Here is a 25,090-nt window from a genome sequence, read left to right on the forward strand (position 1 = left end):
ATATAAAAATGATCTGTTCTTGGGTTCAAAGAACAATATAAAAATTTGCAGATCACACAAAAATTGTTTCACAGTGAAAAAGACTGTTAGTGATGGCAGGACAGATAAAAGTGTGATCCTGGATTTTATACAAAAGTTAAGTAATAACGTTAAGCATACTTGAAGCATCGTCACTGGTGCCATTTGAATATTATGTTCAATTTAGGCCCCTTTAGAACCTTGGGAAAATATCACAAATGAGAAGCTAAAATTAAGAGGAGACTTTAGATACAGAGACTTGTTGTGAAAAGGTTAACAGGAGAACTAGCAGAAATATTCAAAATTCTGAGAAGGCTGATCATGTACATGTAGATTCACCAGTCGGTGAATCAGTAAAGAGATTTGAATTAAGAATATTAAAATTGGAAAACAAGAAGAACTTCAGAATTTTATTTTATACAGGAGGTTGATAGGACCTGTAGAGACTTGTCAGAATTAGTGGTGCAAGAAGTATGCCAAATAACCTTTAAATCAGAGGCAGATAAATATAAGAAAAAGGAGAGCTAAGAGGATGTAAATTAAAGGCAGAGGAATGGGGCTGATGAAGATTGCTTTCTGAGACTATTATATTGAACCAAATGGCATCCTGATACATTTTAAAACTCTGTGCTTCAATAACTACAGTACGCTCTTTAAACAGCCACACAACATTTGATCAACCAACTTAGCTTTTGATTTGGTACTCTGTGTTAGTATTAAAAGAGCTCTACAAGAAAACCTTGTGTATTGTTCTCCTCTGATGTGCATTCAACTACTTCCTTATTTAAGATGTAGCAGCTTATTAAAGTTTTCCAGGAGCAGAATGGCCCAGATATGTTCATTAATCATTTGTCTTCTGTTTTCATTAAATTTCCATTACATGGCCCATGATATGTTGGCAGTGTGTTCCTTGGCTTTCATCCGAAGCACAGCAATGCTTGATGATCTCCGTTCACACTCTGGCCTTGGTTCGAAGGCATGTCCATCAGATGAACCAGACAGTACTGAGTCATTGAATAGGTTGTTGAGAGCAACTTGATTGAACTGGCTTTGGTGATTTGATATGCCCATGTAGGAAGTGCCATTTCTGTGTGAGTGAGGGTAAGGTGACATACAGGGGGATGATTCACGTGGTAATATACAGGACGAAACTGCTGAGCCAGTGGAGTTATTGCCTGCCCACAAATTGTTTTGCAACTGAGGAAAGAAAACAGATGAGAGCATGAATGTATCAATCTTCTATTCAGACTTACAATTCAGCAGCTGCTGGAAACCCAGTAAAACTTCAAACCACATTGTTTCTTTGGCATTATGATTTAACTTTTTACAATACAGATCCTTTTACCTCATCGACTGAGGGAAAAAATAATCACAGAGAATTCTGTGTTGTTTTCCCAGGTAATACTTAGTAAAGAAAGTACATGGAGAAAATGTTTAATTTTAAAATATCATGCTTCTATTACCTTCTATAAATAACTTCTTGAATATAGTAAATTCTTTGTTGTAATTATAAGAATTTAAAATCTGCTCTTTTCTGTTTAATGTTCTAACTGCTCATGTGAAGATCTTCCTATTATATTCCCAGCAAAACAAAATTAAAGTGTTCTTTATAAGAAAGACCCTGAAATTGTGCCAACAGAATTGCCGGTCAAAATGTCAAAGCAATGGCATAGTTATAATATCACTGAAATCGTCATATAGAAGGTCCACACTAATGTTCTGAGAACATTAATTTGAATCCCACCATGGTAAATAGTGAAATTTAAATTCAATAAAAATCTGGACTGAAAAGTTTGTCTAACAGTGATCATGTAACCATCGTGAAAATCCATCTGGTTCACGAATGTCTTTTAGGGAAGAGAATCTGCCATCTTTACCTGGTCTGAACTATACCTAACTCCAGACTGCACCAATTTGGTTGACTCCTAATTGCACTCTGACATGGCTTAAAAAGCCATGCAGTTCAAGGACAACTAGGAATGAGCATTAAATGCCAACATTGCCAGCAATAGTCGCATCCCATGCAAGAATCAAAAGGAACTAGTTTCATGCTGAACCTAACCAGAATGCCTGGGTCAGTGAATATACATTGTTTACAGGTGTTTGTTCCATTGCAGCGCAGTTGAGAATGCCTGAACTCAGAGAATGCGGAAGTGCTCCTTGTCTTCATTGTAAAAGATCCCGGCAGATGGGGTAAAATTAATGAAGAGAATGAAAGGACTGAAATGTGAAAAGCAAAAGTTGTTTGCCATGGGAAACACAGATATGTTTGAGGAACTAAAGATCCCCACTTCCATTCTTTTAGTTTTAAAATAAACAATGTTCTTGGGATGTAGATGCCATTAGCAAGCACTGGTATTTATTGCCCAGTACTCATTGGCCCGTCTGCATATGATGTACGCTAAGCTACTTCAGCGGGCTGTTAAAGGTCAGCCACACAACAGCATTGGATTAAACTGGGTCAGGACAACATGTTTGATTCCCTGAAAGGACATAAATGAAGTATTCAAAATCAATTCTGCACAGTTTTTTTTTACTTCGAGATTTTAAAAGCATTTTGAGGTAATAATAGGCAGTCAGTTGCTTGGCAGTTAAAGGGAGACCAGTATTGCTTTCAAGGGATGGTATGATCAGTGGAAAGAGGAACTGTGAGTGACAGAAATATTTCAGAAATTGCAGAGAAAGAGAGAGAAACAATGCGAATGACAGAAGACATTATGGAAACTGTAAAATGATGAACTGGGAGCAGAGAAGAATAAAAGATTCTGAAGAGAAAATGCAGACAGAAAAAAAAAAGCAAGTAAAGACCAACATAGAAAAACAAAAATAATCTGTTTTTTTTAACTGGAAAGAAAATATATCAACTGCAGTTAAAATCGAGAAATTGGAAAAGAAGTGACCTGGAGTTTCAATGAGTTTGGATGACTTGGGATGCAAGAAGGATCCAATTTCTGGGATGACCAAACATATTTCCATGGTCTCTGATTCTCACCACATTCTTTTAAGGGTGTAGGATGGTTTGGATATGAGACCAACCTGACTGTCCTGACTTAGCCAGTTCCATTGCAGAAATTGGATTCTGGGTTATTGTGGTTGTAAGAGACGCTCTTTTCAGCATTGAAACTGATTCCTTTGAGTTCGAGGAGCACAAATTCCTGTTTTATAAGCTGTTGCATTGTTTAGGAACTTTGGGAAAGGAAAGGATCAAGACAATGGCACTTCAAAAAGGAGGAAAACAGACAAATGCAGTGACAATTACATCATTGAAACGGCGTCTGGAAAGGAATATGAACAGGATGAGTTGAGAGGGATATGGGCCAAATGCTGGCAAATTGGAATAGGTTTATTTAGGATATCTGGTCGGCATGGAATAGTTGGACCGAAAGGTCTGTTTCCATGCTGTACATCTCTATGACTCTAAATAGTCTTAAGCTACACGTCTGCAATTATTGGAGAGTCAGGTAGGCTTTTAAAGGACTCCGGGTTCAATACACTTGAGTGATACGTCAGAGTTAAGAGAGCTAGCACTTTCAAATCAAACGGTATTCCCCACACATACCCGAAGAACCTTCATGCCGCATCTCACTTTACTGCCTGAAACTAAGTATGGTGTTTTCATTATAAATATGGCAAAGTACTGGGGATGCTGGAAAATTTAAACAAATACAGAAAATCCTGAAGGAACTCAGCAGATCTGATGGTATCTGCGGAGCGAGGAATGGAGTTAACATTTCAGGCCCAGAATGACTCTTCTTTAAAACTGTACATTACATGTAAGAAAATAGCCAGATAACAGGATATATAAAATAATGTTTTTTAAAATGTGTCATTCATTCAGCGCTTTCGAGTTTCTCAAAAAACCAGGAAAAGTGTCAACCATTCAAATGCCTAAAAGTGTCAATAGCAGATCAGCCCTCATTACCTATCCTTGGCTGAAAAATCCATTAGGAGAAGTGAGGATTGCAGATGCTGGAGATCAGAGTCGAGAGTGTGGTGCTGGAAAAGCACAGCAGGTCAAGCAGCATCCGAGGAGCAGGAGAATTGTCATTCCTGATGAAGGGCTTAGGCCCAAAACATTGATTCTCCTGCTCCTCGGATGCTGCCTGACCTGTCCTGCTTTTCCAGCACCACACCCTCGTCTGGGAAATCCATTAGTCTGTTGAAGCAGCTGATTCCCCCCAATTCCTTCCACCCACCCTCACCCATCCCCTGGGAAAACTGTATATGATTGAGAGAGCTCCGATTTCTTCGCCAATTGTATAGGTACAGTGATATAATTCCAACTCTGGATGGTGTGTGGTTTGAAGGGGAATTTACTGATGGTGCTGTTTCCATATATCTGCTGCCCTTGACTTTCCAGATGAATGAATTTGTTGTCACCTTGAAAATCTGATAATGCTGACTACTGGGAATGGGCAAAAAGAAAGCCTAGTGAGATGGAATTTGCTAGTGAGGAGACAATTCAGCTCATCATGCTAATTCTGTAACACAGCAAAAGTGATACACAAGATTTAGAAAAATAGCCAGTATTTATGAGGAAGCAAAGAAGAGAAACCTGGATAGAAAAAGAACACCCCTTGTAATCCTGAAAAGTTATTGATTTGAGTAAGTTTTGGACTTAATTAAGGGGTATTTTTTGACTGCATTGAAGGGTAAATGACTTGAACGTTTTAAAGAAATCCAAGTTAGTTTCAATATGCACATCTTTGCAATGTAGTAAATGTTGATATCTATTTTTACCCTGGCAAAAGATTCTGTTATCCTCAGATGGATGTACTAAATCACATGACAAATAAACAAGAGCTTTCTTGATATTAAATATTTTTAATGTTTTTGAAAACGAGAGATGGAGTCTTATCATGTTTGAACTGCCCGTGTCCAAAGTCAAAATAAATGCACTATTCAAAGATCAAATGCTCAGTCATGCTAATGCTGTTAGTGTATTTGATTTGATTCATGTGTGTGAACTGATGTAACTTAAAAGGAGAAAGTGAGGACTGCAGCTGCTGGAGATCAAAGTCAAGAGTGTAGAGCTGGAAAAGCACAGCAGGTCAGGCAGCATCCGAGGAGCATGAGAATCGATGTTTTGGGCATAAGCCCTTCATCAGGAATGACGCTTGTGGGTCGGGGCTGAGGGATAAATGGGAGGAGATGGGCTTTGGGGAAAGGTAGCTCAGAAAGCGATAGGTGGACGAAGATGAGGGAGAGGGTGATAAGTCAGAGGGCGGTGTCAAGTTAGAGGCTTGGAACTGGAATAATGTTAGAGGGTGGAAAATGAGGAAGCTGTTGAAATCCACATTTATCCCACGTGGTTGCAAGGTTACAAGGCAGAATATGAGGTGTTCCTCCTCCAGGTGTTGGGTAGCAGCGGTTTAGTGGTGGAGAAGGCCCAGGACCTGCATGTCCTTGATGGAGTGGAAGGAAGAGTTTAAGTGTTCAGCCATGGGGTGTTGGGTTGATGGATGTGGGTGTCCCAGAGATGTTCTCTGAACAATCTGCAAGAAGGTGTCCTATCTCCCCAATGTAGAGGAGACCACAACTGATGCAGTAGATGACATTGGTAGAGGTACAAGTAAATTTCTGATGGATGTGGAAGGATCCCTCGGGGCCTTGGACGGAGGTGAGGGGAGTAGTGTGGGTGCAGGTTTTGCACTTTCTGCAGTGGCAGGGAAAGGTGCCAGGAATGAAGTGTGGGCTGGTGGTGAGTGTGGACCAAATGAGGGAGTCACGGAGGGAATGGTCTTTTGGGAATGCTGATAGGGGTGGGGAGGGAAATATACCTTTGCTGGTGGGGTCCATTTGGAGGTGGCGGAGGATGCGTTGGATGTGAAGTTTGGTGGGGTGGAAGGTGAGGACCGGGGGGGTTCTGTCCTTGTTGCTTTGGGAGGGGTGATGGTTAAGTGCGGTGGTGCCTGAAGTGGAGGAGATGAGCTGGAGGGCATCATCAACCACATGGGAAGAGAGGTTGCAATTGTGGAAGAAGGAGGCCATCTGGGACTTTCTAATGTGGAATTCGTCCTCCTGGGAACAAATGTGGCAGAGGCAGAGGAATTGCAAATAAGGAATGATATTTTAACAGAGGTAGGGAGGTGGCTTGTGTAGATAGCTGTGGGAGTCAGTGGGCTTGCAGTGTATGTCTGTGGTTAGTTGGTCACCAGAGACAGTGATGGAGAGGTCCAGGAAAGGGATGGAGGTTGCCAAGATGGCCCAGGTGAATTTGAGGTCAGAGTGGAAGGTGTTGGTAATGTTGATGAACTGTTCAACCTCCTTGTGAGAGCATGAGGTGGCACCGATACAGTCATTGATGTAGCGGAGGAACAGCGGGGGGGTGTTGCCGGTGTAACTGTGGAAGATGGACTGCTACACGTATTTAACAAACAGGCAGGCATAGCTGGGGCCCATGCAGGTGCCCATGGCTACCCCTTTGGTTTGGAGGAAGTGGGAGTATTGGAAGTGGAAGTTGTTGAGGGTGAGGACCAGTTCAGCCAGGCAGATGAGGGTGTCGCTGGAAGGATACTGGTTGGGATGATGTGACAGAGGGCTTGAAGACCTTCGTCGTGGCAGATCGATGTGTATAGGGACTGGATGTCCATGGTGAAAGTGAGGTATTGGGGAGAATCTTGGAGGAAGTGAAGGGCATGGATAGTCACAAATGTAGGTGGGGAGTTCCTGGACTAAGGGGGAACAGGACGGTGTTGAGGTAGGAAGAGATGAGTTTGGGTGAGACAGGCACAGGCTGAGACAATGGGTCGACCGGAGCAGTCCAGGTTTGTGAATCTTAGGAAGGAGATAAAATCGGGGCGTTCATGGACAATGAGGTTGGAGGCTGTGGATGGGTGATGCCCAGAGGAGATGAGGTTATGGATGGTCTGGGAGATGATGGTTTGGTGATGGGAGGTGAGGTTGTGATCAAGGGAGCAGGAGGAGGAAGTGTCTGCAAGTTAGCACCTGGCTGCAACAGTGTAGATGTTGGTGCGCCACACTCCTACTGTGCCCCCTTGACTGCGGGTTTGATGGTGAGGTTGGGGTTGGAGTGGAGGGCTGCATTTAATGAGGGTGGGAGGTTGAAGTGGGTGAGGGGGCAGCTGGACAGGTTGAGGCTACAGCGATGTTACAGTGGTGGTTTGAAATGAAGAGGTCAAGGGCGGGTGACAGGCCAGCACGGGGTGTTCAGGTGGATGGGGTGTTTTGGAGGCAGGAGAAGGGGTCCTCGCTGGATGGTTGGGTGTCTTGGTTGAAAAAGTGGGCACAGAGGTGGAGCCGGCGGAAGAAACGCAGTATGTGTGGAACTATGCAGATTGGACTGGTATTATGTTATTATCTGCATCCACAGAAGTAATCCAAAACCCACTGAAGTTCAGCAGTAGCTGATATTCTATTTTTATATTTTATCTCTCCAGAAGGGAGCTTCATAACCAAATCAAGTAAATACATATGTCAAAAACAAACATTATACTTTAAAATTTCATTAAAGTTATTGAAAGGACTTATTTATGATCCTGTTTTAAATATGGATAGACTATTTGTCAATTTACAGTGTAACATGATGCTCTGTTGCATTCTCTACCAACCTGTGAATAAGGCTCTGTCCGGGGTAGAAGAGAGACATCATAGGAGGTTGCAAAGTGGTTTCGAGCTTGTTGTAATTGTCCATAGCGTTCCCTCTTTCTCCATTTCGCTCTTCTATTTTGAAACCAAACCTGCAAAGAAATAAGAGATTGCAGTTCTAATTTCCTACATTACAGAAATTGGCAGATTGTTATTAATGTTGAGATACACTGCCTAGCAGAAATAGAGCTCATTCATTTGGTGGGACTTCAAATCAGGGAAATCTTCTAAAAACTTTGCAAATGGGCATTTTTTTTACACTTTCTTAAGTGGTAGATCCCTTGAACATGCTGAAGCAAGCCAAGGAAACCCTGTGAATATGAACAAAATCACAGAGTTTTCTACCTTAATTTTTTTTAAAAAGTCAGTGTCAGCTCACCAATGAAAACATCTTCAACAACCGAGAAAATATTTTCAGCATCACAGTCCAAGAGCAAAAAAAATGTAAATGATTAAATATAAAATTCTGATGAATTCATAGCTCCCAGGTTGAAAATATGTGCTTTGCAGGCACATAGGAAGATAACGTTGGGCAGTAATAGCAAAAGGGCAAAAGGAAATGGGGAGATTGTAGAAAATCTCAGAGTACAAATGGGCTGTAGATTTGCCCATTTTAAGTTACAGCCAAAAACAAATTTACAAAACAATTTTTCATACATAGAAAATTTGTAGCTCACAATTTGTTTGAAGTGACAGTCATGGTGGGATAGCAGTCTTGCCTCTGACTTATAACATTGAGGGTTCAAGTCTCACTCCAGGACTTGTGCACAAAAATCAAGCTATTACTCCCAGTTCAGGACTGAGGGAGTACTGTGTTGTCAGAGGTAGTGGTGCTATCTTTTGGATGGGCTGTTAAACCAAGGCCTTGTTGAGTGAATATAAAAGATCTTCTGCTCGAGTTTTGGAAAAGAGTACTATTAGACATGGTTCACAAAGGGACGCACAGCAGAGGTACTTTTCCTGGTGATCCAGTGACACTCAATCATGCTGCAAAATCAAACAATCTGGCCATGATTACATTATTGTTTGTTGGAGCTTACAGTTCAATAAATAGTTGCCATATTTCTCACAATAATGAATGCACCTCAAAAGTATTTCTTGGTAGTAAAGTGCTTCAGAAATCCTGAGGTTGAGAAAGGCCCAATGTAATTGCAAGTTCATTTAAGGCAGGGCAAAACACTTATACGTTGACACTAGTTTAGTTTGTATAATGGAAGAATGACATTCACAATTCAACTTTACACTGCTTAATTTTTAGATTAGATCCCTACAGTGTGGAAACAGGCCCTTTGGCCCAACTAGTCCACACCGACCCTCCAAAGAGTAACTCATCCAGACCCATTCCCCCTAACTAATGCACCTAACTTTATGGGCAATTTAGCATAACCAATTCACCTAACCTGCACATCTTTGGACTGTGGGAGGAAACCCATGCGGACACGGGGCGAATGTACAAACTCCACACAGACAGTCGCCTGAGGCTGTAATCGAACCCAGGTCTCTGGTGCTGAGAGGCAGCAGTTCTAACCATTGAGCCACTGTGCTTAATTTTCTCTCCCATTCTAGCGGTAGAACCATAGACCCCATGAGAAAGCAGAACAATGATCCTCACCGACAACAAAGGCAACTGAAGCTTATTCCCAGGCACTAGTCTCCCATAATCAAATCTAAAACAAGCGCCAACATAAAAGTGACCTAATCAGTTATTAGGGAACAAAGTAACTTTTCACTTTAAATGAGAATTTATAACTGTATTCACTATTCTTTATTTTCTTTGATTGCAGATAAAATACTCCATTTCCAGTTACTAAACTCTGCTAAACTGACATTATATGCAAATAACAAATTAAAATGAACCAAAATTAAACATACTTTTAAAACTAAAACAAAACCCACAAGATTTTGTGTAAGATGTTTAATGTAATAGGCCAAATGATAGTCAGTTTCATAGCCCCATGGTAGTGTTGGCAGGATCTCTGTCATGAATAAATTGTCTAACTCTGAAACGTGGAAGGCATTAGGAAGTCAATTATTGATGAGATTGCCCAACCGTTCATATTAAGGACTTGATGATATTCTACGTAGAGCAGTTGAGGCACAGAGTTTGTAAGATAATTGGAAACAGATTCTGGGAGAAGGGGGAAGCAAATCCAATGCTGTGGCTGTTGTGAAACTCTTGGCATTCTCTCCTCAACATGTCATGCTAAAAGCAGTAATTATCTCCTTTACGTCTTTTCTGTTGTTGACGAGATTGCGCTAATAACAATTTGCAACTCCCAGCCTGCTGGCATAATATAGCAGAGGCTCATAAATATTCACAACATGTCTGTTGAAAGCAAGGAAAACAAAAACATTGAATCTTTTACTGCTCTTGCTTCGTTGATTCTTGATTTTCGAACAAAACAATTTGATAGAAATTTGATGCTGTGTCTCCATCCATTGCTCATATGGAAATTCTGCACATGCTCACTTTGTGAAACACTCTGCCAGTAAATAAAAACATGGTGGTGCCCAAATAAGCACCATAAATGTGAGTGAATGAGTTGAGATGATTTTACAGGTGGGAGTAGTGCGCATGCATAATGAGAGCATTTTCCGAGTGTCCACGCTCAACAGGCCAGCATGATGGCTCGGTGGTTATCACTGCTGCCTCACGGCAACAGGGACCCGGTTCCGAGTCCCACCTCGGGCAACTGTCTGTGTGGAGTTTGTACATTCTTCTCGTGTCTGCATGGGTTTCCTCCCACAATCATAAAGGTGTGCAGGTCAGGTGAATTGGTCATGCTAAATTGCCCATAGTGTTAGGTCCATTAGTCAGGGATAAATATAGGGTAGGGGAATAAGTCTGGGTGGATTACTCTTCGGAGGGTCAGTGTGGACTTGTTGGGCCAAATGGCCTATTTCCATACAGTCGGTAATCTAATTCTCAAACTTTAACATGGAAATCTTTATATACTAATAGAGAAGGTGGAGGAGGCCTTGTAAAGATTGTCAAGTCCTTGCTACCAAGACAGTATACTCTTTAACATTTAGCTTCACTTTAAGAGCAAGGGAAAGTTGGCTTTCAAATATGATGCAAAACCAAGACCTCTTCTACGCTTCAGCGATGCAAATGGTCCCAAGACACTTCTTTAAAGAAGAATAGGCAATATTTTCCTTGGTGTCCTCGCCAATATTTACCTCTCAGTCAAAATAATGATCTAGTTATCTTCACATTTTTGTTTGTGGGATCTAGCAATGTGCAGAATGTTAACATTTTCTACATTATAATAATCACTACACTTTAAATGAAGCTAATTGGCTGGAAAGTGGTTAGTGTTATACAGTGATTAAGTAAGTAATTGTATAAATGCAAGTCCTTTTCCTTTTCCAACGTCATCTTACGCTAAGAATAATTAACCAAACTTAACATGTCTTGAAGTGCTCCATTCATCACAAAACAGAGGTAGGAATATTCTTTTATATGGCAGAAACACTTGAAAAACTAGGAGTCATCTTCACAAAATATTACAATCAAATTACCTGAATCCATCAATTAATGATTTCAGAGATTACAATCACAGCTTTAAGCAAAATTCTCAGAAACAACTTTGCACTTGCATAGTTGTTCTCACCTATTAACATTAGAATGTTTTTAATTGTCTGTGAGGTATTATCCCAACCACAATTCATTTTATAATTTTATTCCATGATCTTTTTCTTCATGAAGAAGTACTATGTGGCTTATATCAACAAAATGCTGAAGTTAGAGAAGTCTTCCTCCAGAATGATAAGGAAGTTAATGGTGTTCTATGTGTTTCTGTGTGCGATGTTGTTCTGCTGATGTGTCGATGAATGCAGATTTCTTCGGATTTCTCATTTCCCCTCCCCCACCTTTTCTCAGTCCCAACCCTCAGACTCAGCACCACCTTCTTCACCTGCAATCTTCTTCTCGACCTCTCCGCCCCCACTCCCTCTCCGGCCTATCACCCTCACCTTAACCTCCTTCCACCTATCATATTCCCAGCGCTCCTACCCCAAGTCCCTCCTCACTACCTTTTATCTTAGCCTGCTTGGCACACCCTCCTCATTCCTGAAGAAGGGCTTATGCCCGAAGCGTCGATTCTCCTGTTCCTTTGATGCTGCCTGACCTGCTGCGCTTTTCCAGCAACACATTTTTAAGCTCTGCAGTCCTCACTTTCTCCTTGCTGATGTTTTAGTCAGTCCCAAAAGAAATTGTAAAATATCAGGAAATTGCTGAAATTGATAAATTCTAAAAAGTGGAAGTTGGAGTTTTCAAATCTGTGGAATTTCAGCTATTATATTTCAACTCTTGTAGTAATTGCTACTCTAAGGTTATTTCACCATATGTGCTATATTGACAGCAATGTAAGCTAATAGCGCATGCCCAAGAGTACAATTTAATAGCTCACAGTCCAAATTCTTGAATGAATGATGGTTGAGGGAAGTGATATTTCATCAAATGACTTTCTGCAACATGTACCATTAGTTTCATTACTTCCCATTTGTGACTTGATAACTAAATACCAACATTTTACTTTTAAATATCTCAAAAAGATTCTGCCTTTTGAGGATGCCTGAGTCATACTTAAATATTTAACAAACCGATTTGTAATTCAGTAGAGATAATTATTGTATTTATGTATTAATCATGATATAGTTTAATTGTAAGATCTGTGGGTAAATTTTCAATTAAAACAAATAAATGTAAGTTTCTGTACCCTATTTTAATGCCAAAACTCATTGGAAATTAGATCCTGACGTATCAATAGACATTAAGATTCAATTCCATGATATACATGCACAGAGATGAGTTATACTTATTAAAGATGATGCATTGAAAAATAAGTTCCCCTATTGTTAATGTTATTACAAGAAATAAGAAAACGTTCTGTCAAAATATACACAGCAGCTAGCATGGTTTAAGTTGACTCATAGCTATCAACAGTATATCTTTCTTTAACTGTTATGCCTGCTATCTGGTAGAATTCCTGTCAAAAAACAATGAGGTTTGTGGTCTTTCCCATTATTATTGTGCATAATTTAGAAACTTCAGAGGAAGGGTTGATTTATTATTAGATATTATAAATTCAAATATCCCAAAATGATTATCCAAGTTGTGGAATTCCTCCATTTACTTTGCAAAAGCATCATTTCCGTGCCTTATATTGAAGTTGATGATTTTATGGATTAGAGACAAATTAAGCCATGGACAGATATTTAAGATTAGGAATTAGTACTGTAAGAACTCTTTTAATCACGATAATTATTAATTACAGCCAGTAAAGTCCTCTGGTCTTGAAATTTAACTAGTAAACTTAAAATCTCATTCCTCTGTGTTTTGAAGAGTTGAGGAATTATTTTGTTAAATATCAAATTTTAAATGTCACCCTTTCAGCCTTTGCTGTCTTTTGTGGTGTGTCATGTCCTAATCCAACATCTGAGGATATGCAATATATTTGAGTGATTCTGTTTTTCACTTTCAGCCTGAAGAATCCTTACCAACCAACACCTAGTCTGAACGAAGGAAATAAAAAGTTGGAAGCCAAAAATAAATTTAAATCATGTGCAGAAAATAAAACAAAAAATGGGATGACAGATATGAGTTTGGGAGAGATTTTACAAAGGCAGAGAGAAAAGCTAAGAGCTTTTCTAAAATATCCCAACTAATGAACCTCAGGAGGAATAGGATTCCACACTTGCAAAGTTAAACATTCAGGTCAGTACAATTGTTTGGTAACTAGTAATTATCAAAGTGTTACAAATGCACTACTCTTAAATGCACTCCAATTACTTAATAAAATCCTTACAATGTGGAAGTAGGCCATTCAGTCCTCACCAATCCTAGAAACAGCACCCCACTTTCCCGTTCCCTAGCCTATTTCTGTAACCTTTCATTTCCCATGGTTAATCCACCTAACCTGCACATCCCTGGACACTATGAGCAATTTAGCATGGCCAATCCACCTAATCAGCACATTTTTGGACAGCGGAAAGAAACCAGAGCACTTGGACAAAGCCTATGCAGCCATAGAGAAAATGGGCAAACGCCACACAAACAGTCACCTGAGGGTGGAATTGAACCCGAGTCCCTGGTGCTGTGAGTCAGCAATGCTAACCACTGAGCCATTATGATACCCAAGTGTGTTTAACTCACTAATATAACTATATTAACTTTTCACAATTGTGAATAACGTTAACAAATAAATTGTTAAAGCATGTTTTACAAAGTTAACTACCTGACAAAGGAGCAGTTCCGAAAATTTGTACTTCCAAATAAACCTGTTGGACTATAACCTGGTGTTGTATGATTTTTAACTTTGTCCACCTCAGTCCAACACTCCATATCATTTCAAATCTTTGTTAAGGGATAACAAACTGAATGATTTACCTGTACTCTCGCCTCTGTAAGCTCAGTCCGTAAAGCCAGCTGCTCCCTGGCATACACGTCTGGGTAATGGGTTTTCTGGAAAACCTTCTCCAGCTCCTCTAACTGTAAACTGGTGAATGTTGTCCTATTTCTCCGCTTCTTCGTGCTAGAGACATTAGAGTCACTCTTATCAATGCTTTGATCTCCAATGGATTTTTCCTCTAGCCCTTTTGGCGGTGAAACCTTCATGTTACAGTAGTTTTCAATGGGTCTTGATAGTTCAGAACACACAGCTTGGCCCATCGACTTTGAAACGCTGTAATTGACTAGATGACAAAGAAAATAATCAGACAATTTATGTAGGAATTAACCCGCATATGAAGTTTGCCAACTATATCCTCTAGTAATTTACCACCAAACAATATGATTTAAAAAAATAAAGAGGTTACAAACTGCTGACATTTAATATGCAAAACATATTGCAGAGTTTTGCAGAAACTTAAACATGAGCAGAAAAAGACAATTTTTCAGCGTCCAGTTAAAGAAAGCAAGCAAATGCAATAGATTTTGAAATGTAAATTGTCCTAGCAAATAACACAACCCCAATTTTTGCTGCAAAAATTAAATTTTTGCAAATACTTAGTGTATAAATTGATCCCCTTTTCAATAGCAATATTCTACACTTACATTACTATTCAGCTGCAATTTCGAATGCCACAAATGGATGTTGTAACTCCTAATACATTATAACTAGGTACATTATAAACATTATAATACTTTATAAACAGGCATCATAGTCCAAGTTGTGAAAGTGAACAAAAGTTTGAGATATATACACATGCACGGCAGAGCTTGTTTGACAAATAACAAAGACGGTGAGCACCCATAACCCACGCTGATGGTTCACTTTTATCTTCAACATCTAAGTTAACTTCTGTTTCTGGATAGATTGTTCAAGCTCTTTTTCAAAGCTTGACTTATAAATATGTACAATATTTCACATAGAGATCTCTTCTCAAGACTGAATGCTGAAAGATAAGTAAGTTCCTTTAAAGGAACGGGGAAAATGTTCTGTCAAAAAAAGGAGGTAATTGAGTTAATTATATAAATTCATCCTCCCTTCATAGATTTTGCCTATTTTAAAAAAAATGTGTGTGGCGTTCAACAAGTAATAAAACTCTTGCAGGATCCATTGGCTTTGTATCTAGATTCATAATATGAAAAAGGGTTGAAGTTCCTCATAAGGAGCACAAGTTCATCAGTTTTCAGCCCCCCTGCTGTTTTTGGTGTATATTAATAGCTTACACTTGAGAGTACAGGGCACAACATAAAAAGTTTCAAATTACACAAAGTTTGAAATGTAGTTAACATGACGAAGATAGGCGTAACATCAGAAGGACATTGGCAAGCTGGCAGAATGAATAGATACGGGGCAGATGAAATCTAATACAGAGAAATGTGAATTAATATACTTTTGATAAGAAGAATAAAGAGAGACATATCATGCTAAATGGCACATTTTTATAAGTATTTGAAAATAGAGAGACCTGGAAGAGTTATTGTGCATTAAGCTTTGAAGATCACTGACCAGTTTAACAAAACAGTGAATAAAACATGTGAGATTCTGTACTTTAGAAAAAGGAGTACACTTCAGAGCACAAAGTCCGAGAAATTATGTTAAATCAGGAAACCATATGGAGTTTTGGTACCACATGTCAGGAAGCTTGGAGAAGGTATAAAAAGATTTAGAAGGATAACATGCAAGATGAGGGAATTACAGTTATGTAGACAATCTGAATAAAAAAGCAGGAATTGTCCTCGCTGAGAAATTTGATGGAGAGATTTAAAAACAGGCTGGAATTGGTAGACTCTTCAATGGGTAACTGTTTCCAATAGGTGGAAGATCATAAACCAAAGGGATGCAGGCTAAGGTGCCATTCTTTTAATTCTTGAAAGGGATGTGGACAACATTGGCAAGACCAGCATTTATTGTCCATTCTTAATTGCCTTGGAGAAGCCAGTAGTGAGTTGACACATTCGACCACTACAGTCTGTGTGTTGTAGGTACACCTACAAAGTTGCTTGGGAAGGACTTCCAGAATTTTGACTTGGCAATAGTGAAGGAATGATGCTACACTTCCAGGTCAAAGTAATGCGAGGCTTGGAGAGGAACTTCCAGATGTAATGTTCCTGTCCTTGGTTGCTGGGACATTATATTTGCGGGATTGGAAAGTGCTACCAGAGGAGCACTAACAAGGAACCAAAAGCAAAATATGGAAAAATTAGTTCAATGAGTATCTAGGTTGTAAAATGCCTTGCTAGGTTGTGTAGATGAAGGGCTTATGCTCGAAACGTCGAATTCTCTATTCCTGAGATGCTGCCTGGCCTGCTGTGCTTTGACCAGCAACACATTTGCAGCTGTGATCTCCAGCATCTGCAGACCTCATTTTTTACTGTGTAGAAACAAATTCAACTGCAGCCTTTAGTGGAGACTTGAATCAATACTTTAAAGAGAAAAGGTGTGTTGAGATTGGGGAAAGAATGGAGGTTGAGACTGAGAATTGATTAACAAAAGAACCAGTGCAAATTTGGAATGTCCAATGGCCTTGCCCTGTGCTATTACATTCCCTGATTCTGTGACTCGACCCTTCTGAATTGAGCAGGTTTTATTTACAAGTTTGATTGGTTAATCACTTCTATAGAATGTTATTGGAATATTTTAAAGAAGTGAAGAGTGGCCAAAAAGTGTGAAGATTCCCTCATTCAGGCAATGAGATAGAGTGAAAAGATCTAAAGAGTATGAAAACAATTCATGGAAAGAATCTCAAACAGTGTGAACTGGATCTCAAATAAGGAACAGAAATTGTGGGATATCTACAGGACATTAGCAGCAACTGAACATTGGCTGGAGGGTTCTGGCTGGATCTATGTTTTGATGAGATGTGCAGACTGTTTCAGGTATCCTCCTATCTTGATGGACATCAAGAATGTAATTCAGCTAAACAAATGTCATCCACTCACATAGTTCAAATTGGGCCTCAACTCTTCACCCACAGTACATCTCGCCTATACTAAAGTCTGATTTTGGAAAACAAAGTTCACAGACCAGATAGCCTCAAGATCTTCATGAAAAAGATTTTTTTAAATTTCATATGCTGGCAGTATATATATATATCTGTGTGACAATTATAATAGGAATGTCAATGCATTCAATGAAAAGGCAATATGATGAAGGATTCCTATTGTCATTCTAAGTTTTAGATAATTAACATACATGTGAGAATAAACTTGCCTATGGGTAGAACAAAATTTTTAGTTGCATAGATTGATTATGATACAAATCTGAGTTTGGAAAAGTGACTTATAAAGCAACATTCTCCTGGTATCCTGGGAAATGAGTGGTATATATCAGTTTCAGCTGAAAAATTTAATCACATCCTAAAATCAGCAATACAATAGAGCTGAGTAGAACAACACCACAGTATTCATATCATAACATTTAAAAGCTGTGCATTTAAAAGACACTTATATGAAGAAAATTTGGTTCCAGACTGTGATCATATAACAGGCACATGTACAACATATACCCACATACAATATTAGGCATCTAAGCTGAGACACAGACAGGAAAATCAGTCTTAGACTTGAAGATGGTCATGGAGAGGTCAGAGAAAGTTTCAAGGAATGGTATTGGAACTGAAACTTTAACTTTCTTTTTCTCTCCACAGATGCTGCCAGGTCTGCTGACTTTCTCCAGCGATTTCTGCTTTTATTTCAGAAGCCCACCGTCTGCATTATTTTGCTTTCGTTCTGGTCATGGAAAGGTACTTACTGATTCAGTGTTACAAAATTTGCGAGGTTTGATTGACGATTAGTCTAAGCAGAGAATTTATTGACTTGCAGTTACATTTTGTTGTACAGGTTGGACCAAATTTAGTTTGCAAAGTGGGTCATCTTTGTATTTGTTTGAACATGCATAACTTTTACTGCTCATATTGTAAATTGTGTTTGTTTTAACTGGCACATTTATATGATCAGTTCGTAAAATGTAATGATTTTAGTTCTTGGAAACAGTTCAGAGTGGACGCTGTATCTCTTTGGGAGGAGGGAAATCTTCACTCGCATATGAACAGAACTAGTCGCTAAACAAGGGGAATCTTAAGCTCATTCACCTCTTTATTATTCATATTCCCACTTTGTCTCCTTTTAGCGTCAGGTATCTTCCGAACGTGACTTCAAAACACTAAAGTTCGATATTTCAGCAGCATCTTTAGCACCAGTGTCCAGTGTACCGAGTTCACCGTGTTCCTAGCAACTTGGGAAAGCAAGTACTGGGGCAACTTTTATCAACCTGATTTAAGGATCTATGGAAATGCGGCTGTTGACTGTTTCGCAAAGGAAACCCGCATCAAATTGGGTCGGAACCTTATTATCTCACTGCGTGTTTATTGTAAATTTTCGAACTGGCAGATTAATAGTGACAACATAATCCGCTCCCTCTGGATTCAGTTATAAGAAAATTGATTTTTTTTTAAAAAAATGAGATATTCATTAGTTACCTTCTCTCTCCCTGCGTTACGTTTTATTTTCCCCTGTTAGTCAAACTAATTATATGAATCCAGGGCACAGAATCCGCATTACAACCTTTTCTGGGTAGTTATTACATACTGCGCCCGAGCAATAAATGAATTTTATGACATAACTGTTCAGATTAAATGCAGCAACATTTTCTCTCCAAAGTAAGTGAACCTTACAAACTCCCATTTACTATTCCCAAAACTTCGCCATTCAATAATCCGTGCGGTACTTTAACAGTTCCGAAAGTTGTACAATACAAATAAACCTCAAACTACGCTAGAACTGTTCGGTATTCTGTAGTTATTTTATTTGCAAATTCAGAAATGAAAGATCAGTTTTTAAATCGGAGACACCCGCTAATCAGATTAAATTTGTGGTGTGTAATAGCTGTATACATTTATGCTGATTGTTATTATCTAGGATCTTTATTCTTCATGAAGCAATAAGGAACTGCGGACGCTGCAAATCAGAAATAAAGAAAACGGCTGGAAAAATGTTGAAAACGCCCAGCATCTGGCCCCATCTGGTGCAGAGCAAACAGAGATGACATTTAGGGTCCAGTGACCCTCACAATGCTGACTTTTTTTTACAGCAGTTTGGGGTTTTGTCTGGTAACTCTGTATCCGGGTTCAGGCCGTGTGAAGAGCTTGGGGTGTGATCAAATCCTCGAGTCATGGAGACCCTTCGGTCCAATTCGTCCATACCGACCAGCTATCCTAAACAAATCTAGTCCCATTTGCCAGTATTTAGCCCATGTCCCTCTAAACCTTCCCTATTTATACACCCATCCAAACTGCCTTTTAAATGTTGCAATTGTACCAGCCTCCACCACTTTCTCTGGCAGCTCATTCCATATACGTACCGCCCTCTGTGTGAAAATGTTGCCCCTTAGGCCTCTTTTATATGTTGCCCCTCTTACTTTAAGCCTATGCCCTCTAGTTTTGGACTCCCCCACCCAGGGGGAAAGGCCTTGACTGTTCACCCTATCCATGTCTCTCGTCAGGGATAAAATGCTCCAAGGAAACTTGTGTGTGATGATATCTGCCCTACGGGACAACCAGGGAAAGTGCTTTCAGGGATCCGTTCCTCGCCATCAGATCAACAGGAAAATGGCACAAGAGGACGAAGGGCTTATGCTCGAAACGTCGAATTCTCTATTCCTGAGATGCTGCCTGGCCTGCTGTGCTTTGACCAGCAACACATTTGCAGCTGTGATCTCCAGCATCTGCAGACCTCATTTTTTACTTACAAGAGGACAATAAGTCCAGTTTAATTTTATTCCTCTTCTGGGGATGGAGGTGTTATAGAGAGTGTAGTAGTTATCGCCCATTCTGTGCTGATCAGTGGTATTATCGCTGCACTGATAATCCACATTCTGCATGGGAGAGCCTAGTTCGCATCCGACAATGGTAGATATGGGTAATGTGTGTCTGGAACTACGATTGACCATCTATCTGTTGTTAATTGATTCTGCTCTGTGGGCCTTTGTGAAACAGTTCCATCCACAGTTTGCAATCGGTCGGAAAATAAGGGATTGCCAGCAATTTCGTTAATTTCTGAGAACGGCCAGAAATATCCTCCCATTTCGTGTAAGGATTAGTTATAGTTTGAGAATGAAGCAGAAAAATACAAGATATGATCGAATAAAATTGGTGACACTGTTGTTGTCTTCATCACCTTCTTTCTGTTCTGACCCTTTTTATTACAAATGATTTGGGTTCACGCAGGATCAGGCCCCAGCCACAGCCACTCTTTACCTGACAACAACGCCCAAGTTTCCAGGCAATCCTTGCTCACTGATTTGTTTCGCAAAGTTAAATTAGCTATTAGATCGCCGGTGCGTATTGTTCAGAGAAAATGTAGTTTTAAAATTGAAGTACTTTGTGCTCCCACTGGGACGATTGAAAGAATGGACATTTTAACGAAGTGACGATGCTGATAATCGCCAAAAGGCGCACAGTTACATAAACCTTTGTTTTAAAACTGCTCTTGGCGATTTAAGACCAAAGTTTCGAAAACCCTCATCCCCCAATATTTATTTACATTTAGCAGAAATGTCGTAGTTTAATTCAATCTCCTTCAGCCGATTGTTTTACATACTTATAAGTTCCATTTTAACTTTTATAAACATATGACGATATTTTATACTTGTAAAACGAAACTTAATGATATTTAATCCTTTTTTTTTCATCACTGGCATGTTTTTGTAAAGTAAAATAGCTGATTCCTCAAATACCCCTTTAACAAAACTTGTATGGCATCTCTTGTTGCGTTTGTTGAGGACCGGCCTGAGTCTATTTTTCGGAGTCTACCTTTTGCAAAACAAAATCCCTCTTTCCCCGAAAGAAGTCAGATTTGAGTTGGCTGTATAGAAACGCAGCATGGCAGCGTACATTTTCTTTTGAGGTTCACCATATTTGAGAGAAGAGGGCGATAAAGTTGGAATGTTAACTCAAGCAAACGAAGCCACTTTCACCGATGCGCGCCTCAAGACAGAAGATGGAGGTGAAACATTGGACTGTTAGTTCAATACTGAGAAAGGAATCCATCATAAAGCAAAGTTGCAGAACTTTCGTATCTTTATTAACCTTGTCTTTTTTTTAAAAGTATACATATACATTTCTTTCAAAGTGCCTGTTGAACGCAACTACTCTGGCAACTGTATTTTGAAAAGCTTTAATATTTGTACTGATTAAAGTTAATCCAGACCAGATTGATTTCTGTCTCTACTTCTGAGCAGTACATTGTGAAGCCTAAAATATAAGGTCCCCAATTACTTATTTTTTCAATTAATTCTCAGGTCGTGGGCATCAGTACTGCGTTGGGGAGTGGTGGGGGAGCAATTTTGTTTAATGACCCGTGCTTATAGACAGGGAGCTTGGCCTGGCCTATATGTGACTCCAGCCATCAGTCAATGTGGTTGATTATTGCGCGGTTAAGCAGTTATATCAAACAACTTGCACGCCGGCCGTTTTCCTTGAACCTTGATACAACTTCAATTAGTGTGGTTGACTTTTAAGAAGTTGTACGAAGCATGCTACGAGAAAAGAGGCCGGCATGCATTGTTTAATACAACTCGCTCGGTCACTTACGAATCTGTAAGTTAAGGCTGGGGTCACGTTGGGAACTGAATTTGTCAATTTACCTGGAGTACATTAGTAGACCAAATGGTCATCTTTTAAAAAAAAAAGCACTCAAATATATTCAAGGGCACTCAGGATTTTATTGCCAGATTTAAAAAGAACCTGTGAGTTCACATTCACAAATTTTAATTCTAGGTTGGAGTGCTCTGGCTTGTAATTGCAAGCCCCCCTGGAACACTAACAAGCAACACAACGCTTTATCACCATGTTACATTTTAACTCAGCGATGAGAGGTCTGACAAGGGAGTTGGGGTTTCTGCAGATATTGCACACTATTCATTTTTTTTTGCACGAGTCGTTAAAACGGGAATGTTCATTCACTTGAACTTTAAACATATGTCCCGGTTGCCAAACTTGCCCTTATGGCAAATCTATATTTTTATAAAGCAATGGTGAAAGCATCATTTGCTGCTTCGATTAGAAACTTTCTCGTACTGGATTGAAAGATACAGGAACACCACCACCCCAACTTTTAGCGCTTTATTTTTGCGCGAGAAATGGCGAATGCGGTAACATGTAAGATGCACACCTAAGGAAACTGCATTGGACCGATCCGACTGGCTGTTTAGTTCAGAGATGTGTGGTTTAAAAGCCAAGAAAACTAACAAAACCAGAAATGACTTGGAGATGCCGGCGTTGGACTGGGGCGGACTAAAACCAGAAATATTTACATTTAGCGAATGAACCTCGACGAATTGTTATTCCCCCCAAAACACACGAGTACTGTATTTTATCACTCTAATAGAATTAATGGATTTTAGATTCCAGAAGCGTCTTTACAGCCAACTGATGTTTAATTTTTACTTACAGCTGTGTCAGAGGTGAGAAAAGGTTTCGGTTCAGACCATTGGCTGTACAATTGATTATTGAAACAAGAATGATAAATGGTTTGTTATGATAACATCTCACCTCCACCCAGAGCAACAAGCCTGGAAGACAATTCTTCCTGTTTATTATTTATGGTTCTGCTGATAGTGCACACAATTCAGTAGCGATGGAAGTGGGCAATTCATGGGAGAGTCAATATTATATAAATATATATAAATCCACCATTGTTTAAATTGCTTCCTTTTAGAATAAACACTGTATTGGTAACCAATCGACCTTACAAACTTTAATGGAAAAATGCACTGATTAAAGATTTATTTAAAATTTCTGGTGATAAATCCATTAAAATAGGCGGATATTTAATCTATACATACCACAAAATGTTTCCATCTTTTATGAGTAGATTTTTAAAGAAAAGTATGTGTAACTCAGTTGTGGTGATATTGGTGATATTACCTACCATTCGCAGTGTCTTCATGAGCGGGCGGCTTTCCAATCCTTTCCGGGTGCTCGTTGCTGTCCATGTTAATAAAGGCTTGGATGCGTTTCGAGGCATTCTTGTTGTAGAAAGACCCCCCCTCCATGCTCTCCATAACTTGTTCCAGGGTTGCTCCTGCTCCCATGTAGTACTCGCTCCCCTTCGAATGATGGCCAACGACGGAGAAATTCTCACTTGTAAATTCCATAATCATGTAAGCCAGCTGAGAGACAGCCTCAAGGAAGGTAAAAGCGATCTGCTCGGGAGGGCGCAATCGGTGCTTGCTACGAGCAAGTTCGGGTTGAAATGGAAACAGCAGCTTTTGACCGTCGACAAGCTTTCTGGAAACGGCTCTATATACAGTAAAAGCACTGGGTATCCCACTGCAACCTCCTCCCAACATAATGAATATGCAAATCACAGAGTCGCTCTCTCCACCCTCTGTCCATCCCCTACCCGTGAGGAAAACACATCGTAAAAGTGAGTGCCTTTGCTGTGGGGACAGCCACAGACTTGACTTTTTGATTCATTTTTCAAACTGACTTTTAAACATGCCCGGTATGACATTGAACTATCCAAACGTTCTCCCCAACCCTCACGAAATAATTCGCGTTTGAGTCTTGGGAAGTGCCTACAATGTGATTTCAGCGCTGAATCTTTTAGAACTACAATGAATGTTGGGGGTTATGTATCTTTCTGTGTCTTTTAGGCTACCACGTAAGGAATACAACGCCTTTTGTTAACTTCGTTCAGGAGCATAGCCTCGTGTCTGGATGTTCAGGCAAATCAGATGATAATTATCAGCGCCTCTTATCTAAGGATGCCAGAATCTTTACAAGAAGTTCTGGAATTTACATATCAAAGAACGGAAACCAGCGTATCCCATTATAAAAGATGAACGTTTTAATCTAAGATTGTTTACTGTATCACATCTCCATGACACTGAAATCCTTTGGCTATAAATTCTGTGATCATGATCTTAATTTCCACAATCACTTGATGAAGGAGCGGCACTCCGAAAGCTAGTGCTTCCAAATAAACTTGGTGTTGTGCGATATTTTTTTAACGATGTCGGGATAGTTTATTTTAATATACGCTGGGCCAGTGAGGCTAATAAATCACAAACAGATAAAAGCAAAACACTGTGGATGCTGGAAATCTGAAAAAACACAAAGTGCTGGAGAAACTCAGCAGGTCCGGCAGCATCTGTGGAGAGAGAAGCAGAGTTAATGCTTCTAGGCCGGTATGAGTCTTCAGAAAAGTCTTGAGTTCTGAAGAGCCGTCATACTGGACTTGTCCCTTTCCTGTTTCCCTTTTCATAGATGCTGCAGGACCTGCTGATTTTCTCCAGCAATTTCTTTGTTTGTTGTAACATGTGACGGTACCGGCCAATTCAGCTCGGTCATTAAACATACTGATATAGACAGGAAATATTTACTGTCTGTGCCGTTAACTGGTACGAATAGAGCCAGTTTTAGTTTCTCTGGTAAACTGATTAACAAATCCAAGGTTAGTAATGAGACCTGACTGAATTTAAATCGTCAACGCCTTATCTTTCTCCGTTTTTTGGCGTTTGCAATTGTGTACAATCTAAACACGAAGTCAGAAAATGCAAATAGATTCGTAATTGAGTAGTTCCACGAGGCACATTATGTTGATTTGTCTCCGCATTAAAATTGCAATCAGTTCTTAGCATCAGTTGTGCAGTACCTTGAGTTGGGAGAAATGTAAGACATTTGCAGCAGAGACTTGCCACACTCACTCAGTACTAGATTAAACGGAATATGTTTGGTGTTTTGGGCATGAACACGCAATAGCGATCTGTTACAAATGTATATTTTAAATACCTCCCCCAGCGGATTTGTTTCTCAGAATATAAGTAGAATGCGTTTGAACCAGTTTTCAGTAATTTGGTTGCTTTTCTGCCATCTAAAGGTTCTATGCACTTAGTAAATTTTAAATAAAATTAAGTATTTTAAGAAAAGTTTCGCTGCCCTCGTTCCTTTTGCACTTCTGCTGAAAGCGCCGTTATATATGTGTTTCCTTTTGTCAATTGTGTTTAGTTTA

The 25,090-nt window shown here is 39.6% G+C and overlaps 1 protein-coding gene across 1 annotated transcript; it reads right to left on the reverse strand.

Annotated features, from left to right (window-relative positions):
* Positions 1–725: 725 nt before the first annotated feature.
* On the reverse strand, positions 726–23,237 carry alx1 (ALX homeobox 1). The gene is made up of 4 exons (XM_060839300.1): positions 23,006–23,237; positions 14,018–14,322; positions 7,590–7,718; positions 726–1,215 (listed from the first exon to the last, which is right to left on the reverse strand). Exons 1-4 carry the CDS (start codon positions 23,235–23,237, stop codon positions 895–897), a joined length of 987 nt encoding a protein of 328 aa, XP_060695283.1. The 3' UTR covers positions 726–894.
* Between the last annotated feature and the right edge of the window lie 1,853 nt (positions 23,238–25,090).

The sequence above is a fragment of the Hemiscyllium ocellatum genome, chromosome 19 (genome assembly GCF_020745735.1).
Source record: "Hemiscyllium ocellatum isolate sHemOce1 chromosome 19, sHemOce1.pat.X.cur, whole genome shotgun sequence".
NCBI lineage: Eukaryota > Metazoa > Chordata > Chondrichthyes > Orectolobiformes > Hemiscylliidae > Hemiscyllium > Hemiscyllium ocellatum.